The sequence below is a fragment of the Gavialis gangeticus genome, unplaced genomic scaffold, assembly GCF_001723915.1.
Source record: "Gavialis gangeticus isolate Ggan-Ray unplaced genomic scaffold, GavGan_comp1, whole genome shotgun sequence".
NCBI classification, from domain to species: domain Eukaryota; kingdom Metazoa; phylum Chordata; order Crocodylia; family Gavialidae; genus Gavialis; species Gavialis gangeticus.
The window spans coordinates 6,128,889-6,141,088 of NW_017729007.1; the positions used below are offsets into that span (position 1 = coordinate 6,128,889).

The 12,200-nt window shown below is 39.8% G+C and overlaps 1 protein-coding gene across 2 annotated transcripts in view; it reads right to left on the reverse strand.

The window, feature by feature from the left end:
• Positions 1-12,200, reverse strand: part of SLC13A1 (solute carrier family 13 member 1) — a 135,449-nt gene that overhangs the window by 17,848 nt on the left and 105,401 nt on the right. For both annotated transcript variants that reach the window (XM_019509270.1, XM_019509269.1), the window contains exons 9-11: positions 8,509-8,628; positions 5,685-5,783; positions 5,479-5,580 (exon numbers count right to left, since the gene is read on the reverse strand). In XM_019509270.1, coding sequence (XP_019364815.1) covers positions 5,479-5,580; positions 5,685-5,783; positions 8,509-8,628 — 321 coding nt within the window. The remainder of the gene's footprint in view (positions 1-5,478; positions 5,581-5,684; positions 5,784-8,508; positions 8,629-12,200) is intronic.

Genomic DNA, 12,200 nt, shown 5'->3' on the forward strand with positions numbered 1-12,200 from the left:
AAGAACCTGGGCAAAGACCAAATTGCAGCTCATCTGATTTAAGCTAATATCCAAGGCCTAGTGCAATCTGGATTCAGTCTGGGACGTGGAACTGAGACTGCTTTACTGGGATTGATGGATGATCTCATGATATCAGGAGATAGCAGATATCCATCCTCATCCTGGACCACTTTGCAGGATTTGACACTATTGACTATAAAGTATTGCTGTCTCTTCTGAGAAAGGTAGCCCAGAGTCAAAGTAATATACTGATTCATCATTCTTTAGCAAGGTTATAAGTTAGGTTGGTAAAGATTAGCTGTTAGATATAATTGACTTTTGTAAGGCATTTACCTTAGTACAGAGGACTTTCTGATAAAATATTAGCACTGCACAATATTAGTAAAGCATATATTAAATGTTTTAAGAACTGGCAACTGACAGATCTCAAAATATTAGTCAGCAAAAGGGGGTTGTTAACAAATGGGGAATTCTCTGGTAGTGTTCCAGAGGAACCAGTACTCTGCCTGTCACTATTCAAAATATTTTCATCAGGTATTTGGAACTAAATATAAACTTTGAAGATGATGCAAGTTTTGGGGTAATGATGAAGATGGAACAGTCAAATAGTACAATTTTCAACACTTGATAATCTGAACCTATTCAAACAACATGCATGTGAAGCAGCCAAATGGAAAGTTGCACATTTGGGAATAAGGAATGTAGGCCAGATTTACATCAGAAAGGACTATAACCTGGAAAGAGCCAAGTCTGAAAAGGATGTAGTGTGATAAAGCAGAGGCAACTCAACATGAGCTCCCAACACAAAGCAATGGCAAAAAAGGCTATGTCATCCTTGGGTCTACAACCAGGGCTGTCATGGGTGGAATTGCAAAGTGATTTTGCTTCTGTGTCCAACACTGGTGAGACCATTAGAAGAATACTGCATATAATTCTGTATTCTCATGGCTTCCTTACACATGCTCTCAGGAGCCACTCTAATTAAAGCACTTGCAGCATCTCACGTATTCAGGTTCCTGGACTTCAAATGGTGGCAGGGACACTAACTAAAGCTCATTAAACGACCTTTAGTAAAAGGACCCCCACTGCCATTTTGAAGTGCAGGTACGCTGAATATACAAGACACTGAGGCTGCTGGAATGTGCTAATTAGCACTCTCCAGCAGACTTGATTAATCGAGTCTGCTCCAACACACTATAATTACCACACATTGGAGCAGATGTCCCACACATCTACAGGCACCTGGTGTCCAAGTATTTAAAAGAATATTAAATAGAGATGGTACAGAGAAGAGTCATATAAATGAGGAGACTGGAGAAAATGACAAAGTAAGAAGCTTAAAAGCACTCTCCTCTTTGTTTCTGGAAAAAAGGTTGAGAGACTTGATTAGTCTATCCATGGGGAGAAAATACCAAGTACTGATGGGAGGAAAGACAGAATGAGAACAAATGATTAGAAGCTGATTCCTTTCAAAATGGAAATAAGGCAAACATTTTTAGCAGTGGGGGCAATTACATCACTGATACAAACTACCAAGGGAAATAATGGATTCTCTGTCTTTTGATATCTCTAAATCAAACCTGGATGCTTTTCAGGAATATATGCTGTAACCATGTACAAGTCATTGGACTAAAAACAACAGGAAGCACTGTAAGGGTGCCTATACATGAGCAGTGAGGCTGCTCTGATGCAATGTAATTATAGCACATTGGAGTAGACTTGTCTAAAAACTCATATAGAACAGAACAGAACAGAACAGAACACCCCTGAACAAATTCTCAGTTCTCATTTGAAATCATAATGTACAAAACTTGGATAAACTGTAGTTGGACTAAATTTTTTGATATTTAAAAGGACACAATATAATTGTATATTTTAAGGATAGTAATACAATAAAGTAATTATAACAAGAGCTCTGCACAAAGAAGCAAGATCTGAATAGCACAAATTTTTTCTTATGTTTCTTTTGTAAAGAATTACAGGCTTTGTATTTCAGCAGGTTAGGTAAAAAAACATACAATATATCATAATTAAACCTAATGTGAAATGACACATGCTTATATTCCAAATAAAAACATTAGAGGGCATACATGAAGCACTGTCCTTGTGATGGCTAAGTTCGCAGATGACACCAAATTATAGGGAAGTGCCATCAGAGGATAGGCTGGCAATTCAGGCCAAGGATAGGCCTGGCAATTCAGGCCAAGCTGGACAGGCTTGCAAGGTGAGCAGATTAAAACTTGATGACATCCAGCACAGAGAAATGCAAGGTGCTTCACCTTGGGAGAAAAAACCCACATCATGCTTATAGGCTCGGCAGTACTACATTCATGACCAAAAGAGACTTGGGTGTCATGAATGACCACAAGATGAACATGAGCCAATGCGATGCTGCAGTCAGCAAAGCAAATAAAACTCTGGCATGCATCTACTGATGCATCTCAAGCAAGAGTCAAGAAGTCATCCTCCCACTTTACTTGGCCCGGGTGAGGCTGCAGGTGGAGTACTACATCTAATTATGGGCTCCACACTTTGGAAAGGATGTGGAGAAGCTAGAAAGAGTTCAGAGGAGAGCCACATGCATGACTAGAGGTCAAGAGAAGAGGCCTTGTGAGAAGAGGCTGAGAGGCATGGGACTCTTCAGCCTGGAGTAGTGAATACTCAGGGGTGACTTGGTGGCAGCCTATAAGTATATAAGGGGTGTGCATCATGAACTGGGAGAACGTCTGTTCACCAGGGCATCCCAAGGGAAATCAAAGTCTAATGGTCACAAACTGCTGGAAGATGGTTTTAGACCAGACATAAGGAAAAACTTCTTTATCGTCCGAGTCTCCAGAGTCTGGAATAGACTCCCCCCAAAAGTGGTGCAAGCACCTACTCTGGATCCCTTTAAGAAACGCTTGGATGCTTATTTTGCTGGGATGATCTGACCCCAGCTGACTTCCTGCCCCTTGGTCAGGGGGCTGGACCCAATGTTCTTGTGAGATCCCTTTCAACCCTAACATCTACAAAGTCTATGAAGTTTCTGTGAGTATAGTTACTTTAAGAACACTCCATTCTTCTCTATTTGTGAGAAAAATACTTTTGTCAGACAATAAGCAGAGAAGTTTAAATAGGAAAATATTGGTCTTTAAATGGAAATAATTTGACAGTAAGCCTCAGCTTTTAAAGACCTATTTACAATTGCTTTTTTTAGTATGTGAGCTAGGTCATTAAGTGATGCTATGTGAACTTTAAATGCTATTATAAAGCAGGAAGGCATGTTCAGCCAGTCTGATTGCTTGATTGGCTGATTGCTTGATTAAATCAACTTATTTTAGAAAAATGTTGCTAAATGAAGAGAAAGATCATAAGCTCTTCTGTGTGGAAAGAAGGTTCTCTGCATTTTTCTATTGCTTGGAAAATATATTCAAAAGGTAAAGACAATACAAATTCCTAATGATAGGCAGCATCTATTAACTGTTTTTGCACCCCAAAATACCTCTGCTCTGCACTTTACATTTTCAGAGTTACAGTCATTTCTCACAACACTCTCCACCCTTCTGCTACCACCCTGCTACAGGTCTGTGTCTGTATCATTAATTGCGGAACTAAATGCATATATAGTGAAGAGTATGATCCGCTTGTTCATGCATGTTCACCTGAGATGAAAACATAGATAGGGCTGTCATTAGTTTGTATATTGTAATGAGAGAAATCAGAGTTGATAAGGTTGTCAAGGAGAGGATGTAAAAAGAAGAGGTGGGGGAAAGAGATAGGTACCCTTGGAAGGAAACAACAGACAACAAGGAAGGAAGAAAAGCTATGAGAAGAAGTGTTCAAGGAATAGTCAGGGAGGTAGGAGGGAACCAGAGGAAGACACAACGTAGTAACCAGGGGTAGGAAGAGAAAAAGAAGCTGGAGAAGGAAAGAGTTTTCAGTTATAGAGTGTGATCAACATGTTCAAAGCAGCAGACAGATCAGGAAGGGCAAGAATGGAACAAAGTTAGTGCTAAGATAGTTAAGACATTTCAGAGTGAAGAAATGAGGGAAATGATATGACAGCTGGGCAAACAAACAGGTGAGGTCAAGAAAGGATTTCTGATGCATGTTTGGTGAAATAAAATCTAAATGAACATTCAGAGAATTTATCAACTTATGGCACACAAAGGGTGAGGACCCATGACAAGCATGTGACCAGGTAAAAGATCAGAGGGATTTATCACTGTTACACATTAACTGCCCATGTGCATGTTTTTACCCTATGGTAGATAAAAGCTAAATTGTAGTAACTTGGTATCATGCTTCTCATTCATAAATGACTAAGCTAACATGAGGCATTTACAGATGTTCCCAGGACCTGATCTATGATCATACAGCTTGCTTTAAGCCACATGATTGTAGATCAGGTCCCATTTGTGCACATGTTCGCCAGTGCCAGGAGCCACAACGGGAACATGATTTAAGTAAGGCAGGGTGGAGGGAGGGACAGGTGGGACTGGGTGGGCTGGTGGGTCTGCAGGGGTGGGGGTTGTACATTGGGGCGTGTGGGGATCTTAGGGCTAAAAATAGCTCTACCAGGATGGTGGGAGGGCGGGGGGAGGGTAGGAAAAGTGTAGCCTTGAGTTTGGGGCAAGTGGCTGGGCTTTCTCAGTTCCAGGGATGCACTCCAAACTTCTACACACATTTGGTTAGATGAACTAAGTTAGATCAGGCTGGCCATTTTTTGCCCTATCTAAACTACCCGAATGTATGTAGTTTATCACTTAGATCACCCTAATTCTAGTTAGGTCAATCTAAGTGTAACAGCTGCACATACCCATAGTTTGTATTTTCATAGACCTGCAGGTTGTAAATTAGCTTCTTTTCTATGTTGACCAACACATAACACCAGCAGAGTCTCTATATGCCTGACAAAGAATGTTTGTGCCTTAAAGCTTGCAAAGAATGTTTTCCTAACTATTTAGTTGGTGTAATAAAAAATATCACATCTACCCAAAGAAACTTGCCTACCCATAGTTTAGCTTTTATGTACTATGGGGTATGTGGGTAACTAGTTTATCTGCCCATACTATATCTAAATACATTTCTAGATATTTTATTATCTTCAGACTATGCAGACTATTCTTTTTTCCTTCCTACCTGCCTACCTACCTAGAAATATATAATTGCTTAATGTTAGTACATAAATGCATATGATCTACTAATATGAGACTCATACGCATAAAGGATATAAGCATAAATAGATCCCACTATCTCCACTTTGTCACCCTGATTGCTAAATCAGAATGACACCCTTGTCAAATAAACTTACGATTTTATATAAAAACTGCATTTGGTTTTACAGCACATCTAAACAATAATACATACAAAATCAGGGCAATAATTACATAGCTGTAAAAATACATTTTAATAAGTATTCTTTTATCATCATCATATATAAGTTCATTTAGGACCAAATAGTATAGTTATTGGTAGCATTTAAATTGTGTTACTCACTGTGGAAAAAGTGAAGACCATCCAGGGATGAATCCAGGATCTCTAGTAAACCACAACAGGGCCATTAGAATGAATAGGACAAGAGTAATAATCTCCGGGTAGCTGCAGCAAAAGCACAGTTTGTCATTGTCTGTTTTCCTTGCATTAAAACTATGTTTGCTTTCTAGTGCCTTTGTTTTTTGCCTGCAGTTTGCAGTCTTCCTTACCTTACTGGTCCAAGCTTTTTATATTCGTCTTCAATCACCTGGGCTGCGGCTTGTTCTCTGGCTGATTTTGCCTTGCCGCATTGGAACATTTCTTTGAAACTGGGAAGGAAATCAACAATAAGAAATGTGTTCTCATGTTACAGCCCAAATTCCCAAGCTTTTTAAGTATTGGAAAAATTTATTAGATTAAGACCTCAGGTCTACAAGTCAAGCTACTGTATCCCATTTAATTGTGCATACCCAGGATCTCAGAATACTGTGATTAGCTGAAGAGTACACAACTTAATAAGGGACTGATGGAGGAAGCAGTAAAATAGGGCCCAGTATTGTGGTTTATGATTAAGGCAAAGCAGGTAACCTGCATGTTTAGATTCTTAGGACATGCAGCATGGCTTAATAGATAAAACCCTGGATTGGGAAATCAAGAAACTGTGATTGATAACAAATGATCTGAGATGTGGCTGCAGGCAAGTGCGTCCCTAATTTTCCTTTTACTTCTTGTTCACTTTAAATGTAAACTGTAATCTCTTTAAGGAAGGGGTATTATTTTATTATATGTCTACTACATTTGCTGCAAGTGGGGACCTTACACACATGCACACAGAAATATTAACAATAAATGACTCACGAGACTGAAGACCTAGTAGGTATTTTATTTCCAAATGCTGAAATTTGTCATTTAGACCAGGAGTGCTAGACAATAATGATTATGTCTGTACAATTTTATTCATACTAGTTTATCTGTCAGAAAGGACAAAGATCTTTAACCCCCTCCCCCCCCCCAAAAAATGGCTTATTTACCCATGCAGGGGAATTCCTTTGCAAAAAACCAAAAATCAGATCTAGTTAAAGGAAATTGTCAATGGCTTTGTTGAGTCTGACTCTTTCTCATTCAGCATCATTTTCTTCTGCCCTGGGAGAGTTTTTACTGCATTTATTAGCCAGTGCAGTAATTGGGGAATATGTTAGAGTGTCTCACTATGAATTAGATCATCGATTTTAGCTCTCAGTTCACCTTCTCTTGGATCTCTCAATCCACTCTTCTAGTGTGTTACAAAGAACACCATCAATACAGCCTAGGAATTTTTTTTTAATTATGCTATTATTAGAGGGGGAAACACTTCCAATTGATTTTCTACAACCTGCATCTTACATGCTATTTACACCCCTAGAAAGCAAGGGCTCTGTGGATAGCATTTAATACCTGTTTAACACAGTTATGTATTCATTCACAAGATTCAAGGTAGTGGAGACCCAAAACATTGTTATTCTATACAAAAACTTGCAGCACTACTCTGAACAGTACAAATCCATATGAAACAACCTTCCCCTTGCACATGCACACTTTTCTGGGAACAAAACACACTATGGCTAGGGACACAAATTACGCATAAATCAGTATAAGTTATCAAAAATGGGTTCAAATTTGTGACACAACAGAAGTTCAGTGCACAAAACCACTTTCAAAATGGCTAAAACTGGTTTAAGGTAAACCTGGATGGATGCAGCGTAAGACTTAACACATTTGGGTTAAATCAGTTTATTGAACATCTAGCCCAGATTTCCTTTACATTAAAGTTAACTCACAGTCCCCCAGCATCCCAGGATCCTTTGCACCTCTCCCGCAAACCCCGCTCCCTCCTCTTTCCCCCTCTGCTCCCACACATTGGGTGTACTAGACTTGGCCCAAGCTGTCTGCTCTAGCCATGTAGGGAGGTGTATTTTAGTGCCCAACTCCACTGCAGGTATGTGGCTGCATTTCCAGAATCAAAAGTGAATGTCTGTTCACTTGCTTATCGGTTCAGTCTATGAAGCATAGACTAACTTGTGAAGATTGAATCGATTCAGCCTTGTGCTTTTTGACTGTTTGTACTTAACCTATATATTTGCTGTACAGTTCAATCATCAACTTTTAGATCTATGGGCTGCATCCAGACAAGCGTGGATGTTTGGTTCCTTGGGAACAACTAGCAGAAGCACACTTTGTGTCATAGCTACTTGTCCCTGGGGAAAGCTCGACTCATGTGTGCTTTCTCACGGGGCAAGTTACCCTGGCGCAGTAGGGGAGGCTGAGGCCAGTACTGTGCTGGCCCCAGCAGCCTTACCTGGGTTCCTGAGGGCCTCCTGGGGCTTCAGATGCAGTGATCCTGACATGTGGAGCCTGGCTTTTCAGCTGCATGCGCTGCCCATGCGTGCTCTGATCTGTTTTTTTTCCATGTTATTTTTTTTGACCCCTTGATATCCAGGGATAAAAAAAAAACATGGAAAAAAAAACTGGAGCAGCACACGCATGGGCAGTATGCCCTTGCAGCACAGAGAACAGCTGACTACGCAGTATGTGGCTCTGCAGATGTGTTTGTGGTGCCACATACCACATGGCTGCACTCATCTGGATGCGCCCATGTGGTTCAAAGATTGGATCAAATCTTGGTCCCAATAAAGGTAAATGGCAATCCCTCCATTAACATCATCAGGATATGGACCACAAATTATGTACCACGTGAATTTTTCTCTATCAGGCCCTCCTTGCTTACTAATGATGTGCAAATTTTATAGAAGTGGGCAACATAGTTTTGAAATGGGGCTCTGAATATGTTTTCAAACAGTGCCAGGATGGATAGTCATTCATCATATTGACTAGGCGTGTGAATTCCTGTCACTTCCAGAGACTTCACTTGTGCCATGTGATGATGCAAAGACAATCATTTATCACCATTCCACAGGCTATATTTTAATTATAAATAAGATGTTCTTTTGGTCTGAACAAAGTATCTTATGTATTATCAAAGTGGAATTATGTTAGATGCTTTTAATATTTACTCACTTGAAACCAAGGAAAAGCCACTGGAGCCAGAACCAGGAGAACAACAAAATAATAATGGTGATGGGGATGCAAAGTATAAACCAAGATCCAAAATTGATGCACTGACAACCTGGATAGCGTCTAAAGGAAAACAACATAGACTTACATTCAGAATTGCAAAAGGAATCAAATCATGTTTGAGGTGCCCTCCAGCTCTGCTAGAGCAGGGTGCACCAATGGAGCTGCTGGCTTTAATGCAGCAGGAGTCTTTAGTAGGGGGCTGTGCATGATGGGGCGGCCAAGGCCCTTCATTGTCCTACCCTGCCCCGAGTATCACAGCCATTGTGGGTACTGGACAGCACATACCACAGTGTATAACCCTCATGCCATGTCATGATCATTACAGTATATGACTAGCAACCAAAGACCCTACTGCTCATTTAATCTAAAATTTAAGTATCTAAAGTGAGACACAGGAAATGAGAAAGGCCTATTTCTTCAGGGCTCAGCGAGACAGCAACAGAGGAGGAAGGGCCATTAAGACTCAGAGGATATGAGGCAATGGAGGCTCAGGAAAGTCCTTTCTCTGAAAAAATGGTGCTGACAAAAGACAAGAGGCTCCTGAGAGACATCTAAAGTAGATGCAAGTGGGAAGCCTGGACTGGAAAAAATGGCTCATGGGGAATTCAAGGATTAGTTTGATAATAAAAACTGGTAATTTTTCAGAAGTCATGAGTCCATTTGCTCATTTGGCTGGAGCAACATTTAATTTTAACCAAACACACAGGTTTTCAGGTAAAAAGGTCACAGGTCAAGATGCACATATTTGAGGAAAACAGAATTATTCTGTGATTTGCCAGGGAAAAAATAGCAGAGGTGGAAAGGGGCAAATGAGCAAGTACTGTGCTTCCTTAGTGCTTTTACCTTAAAAATGGCATCAGTAATTTTGTCTTTGGTCACTCTCAAACTCTAATTTTGGAGCCTGTAATTCTATAAATAAGATGACTCTAGCTTTCTAGCAATAGCCTCTCCTGTCATGGTCACAGGGAAGAGAAGTTACTGCTTGCAGATGCTATAAGAATTCCTACAGTTATACCTGCATTCCACCTCTTTTACAGGAAGACTATTTGTGATGTTCAAATAGGTCATTGATGCAGTCAGTTTCTCCTATTTATGCTTTCTAAAGCTCTATACAAGGCTAGGGATCTATATAAAAATTATATTACAATTGTAACAATAAAAGGTTAATGTAATTAAAATGCTAGGTGAATCTGAACCAAAATATCTACTTGCTTCTTAAGATGAAAATTCCAAACTTAAACTGTAACCAGTGGCGAGATGGTAATGTTGGAATCCAGTTGCCACCAATTAATATTTAAAATTGAATAAGAGACACCATGTTACTGTACATGCCATATTCAACTATGTAGCTGGGGGGAGGGGGGTTATTAAATAATTATCTATACATTACTAGCATATGCCCAAGTATGTGACTTCTGGGTATCATAGTATTTATTATATGACTTCATCAAACAGCAACTTCATGACTCAGCTGTTTTTATACTCCTTATCATTCTTGCTCCTGATTTATGCTCATTCTCAATTACTTGATTTTGTCAGGAGCAAAATGTTCTTAAATCACCATACTACTGGGGTCAGGTCTCAGAATGTAACTTTACATAGATCTGAGACTATGAGGGCACATCTACACGTGTACCTGACTTCAAAGTAACTGCTGCTACTGTATAGTCCCAGTGGTGTGCAGGACGTTTCTGACACTACTGCACAGTAGCTCATTGGTACTGCACAGTAGCATCGGTGTCACGGTTCGTGCCTGCCAATGCTATGGAAATGTAGTCTCGTGTAGATATGCCCTGTTTATGTATTTACAGTAACCTGAAGATTAAATTTACATAATCATTAGCTCCTTAGCAAGTATTGTACAGAAAGACTGACCAATTATCAGTTAAATGTTTAAGCTATCTTGACCTTGAGGATGGCACTGATTGGACTGTGCTACTGATATGATCCAACAGAGATAAGCTGGATGACCTACTATAATGGCTGTCTCATCTCCAGCTTGTGATAGATGCAGAAGCCTAAATGGCAGTAACAAGCTCCTATATTACAGCAAATTATACCCTTGATACTGATAACAAAAAGTCTGCCTTCCTAGAAATACTCAGTAATGATAATAACAAAACTCTTTTTGTAGGTCAGATTTAGTTACAGTTATTACACAGCAATATTTGAGTTATCTTTGGAATGTTCCTAAGGTTTGATATTGTTAATATGTTGTAAGACTTGACTTCTTCATGTTCATGTCATGTTATATTAAAGTCAAATTCAAAATCTGAAGTAATCAGAAGGGTTTTCAATTGGTTCAATTGCATTTACTCTGCAGGTCATCCCTGTGCCAGATATAGGGTCATCAACCTTTGAGGCACCAACACCTTCTGCTCTAGCGTCAGAGAAAGCAGTCCAAGGGATGAGAAAGCAATATTACTAAGGAAATCTAGCGTCAGTACATCATCCCAAACTTCATCAGCTTTTCCACGGTTACCCTCTTCAATTGAGAACTTGCCTTAAAACTATGCTCTAGAACAAACATTGGATGAGGATTCTTGGCCAGCAGGAGCCAGACAAATTTTATGGACTTCAAAGCCATCAGAGAGACATTAGGCCTTCTCTCAATGCGTCAAATGGAGGAAAAACTTGCAAACTCAGCACATTTAACATATTTATATCAGTAAATATAGCACCCTGTGATACCATTTTAACTGTTGTGAACGAAGTGGTAAAACTTTAACGATAAGATTCCTTTATGGCATCAGTCTGTTAATGGGTGCTTGAACTGAACAAGCAGTACAAATATGTGTAACTCATACTAGTTTTTCAATTCCCTTTCCATAAGAGAATAGAAAAACCTTTGGTGCCTCTCTTTGGGTCAGAGGGAACTAAGCACTGGAAAAGGAAGGCGCTTTAAAGGAAAAGTCTAACATTAGCCAGGATGTAGAGGAAGCTTAAGTTAAGGTTTATGATCCATAATAGAGTTGGAAATCAACAAAACCCAGGAGTGTCATATTTGATTAGTGTGTGTATAGAAGAAGGAAAGAAGAACAATTCTGTCTTACACCTTGAAAAGATAATTAAAATATTAGCTGAAAAAAAACTAGTGTTGATGCAGTCCTTTAAAGTTCCCCAAACCTTAAGGAGATGAAAGAGAATCTATCCCCAGCTCTCTGTGGCACGGAGTCCAACCAACCTCTGAAGGAAACTGGTACCTTTTTGAACTGTTTAATGTCTAAAAATTTAAACTGACGAGCAATTTGCTTTGTTTCGTATGTCTGAAAATCTTCTGAAGACCTTAAGACTTACCAAGGTCATTCCTAGATAGGCTGACTTATTCAGCATAACCCAAAGTAATTATCCCTGTGAAAGGGACAGAGTGTAGTTGCTTTGCCCCAGGAGCAGACTGTCAGAATTTGGATCTTACTTTCCCCACTGCTCAGTGGGATGGCCTTCTTACATGTTACACTTCAGCTTCTCAAAGTGGGAAGCAGTGTCACTGTTAGCTCCAAAACTAAAAACCTTCTCTGACTGTCCTGGATCTGCACTACTTCAATTTGCCCCTAGTTACCAGGGGCCTGGAGAATGGAAAGGTAAGAATCCCATCTCCCCTCCCATTCCAGGCTTCCCCATTTCCCTCCACC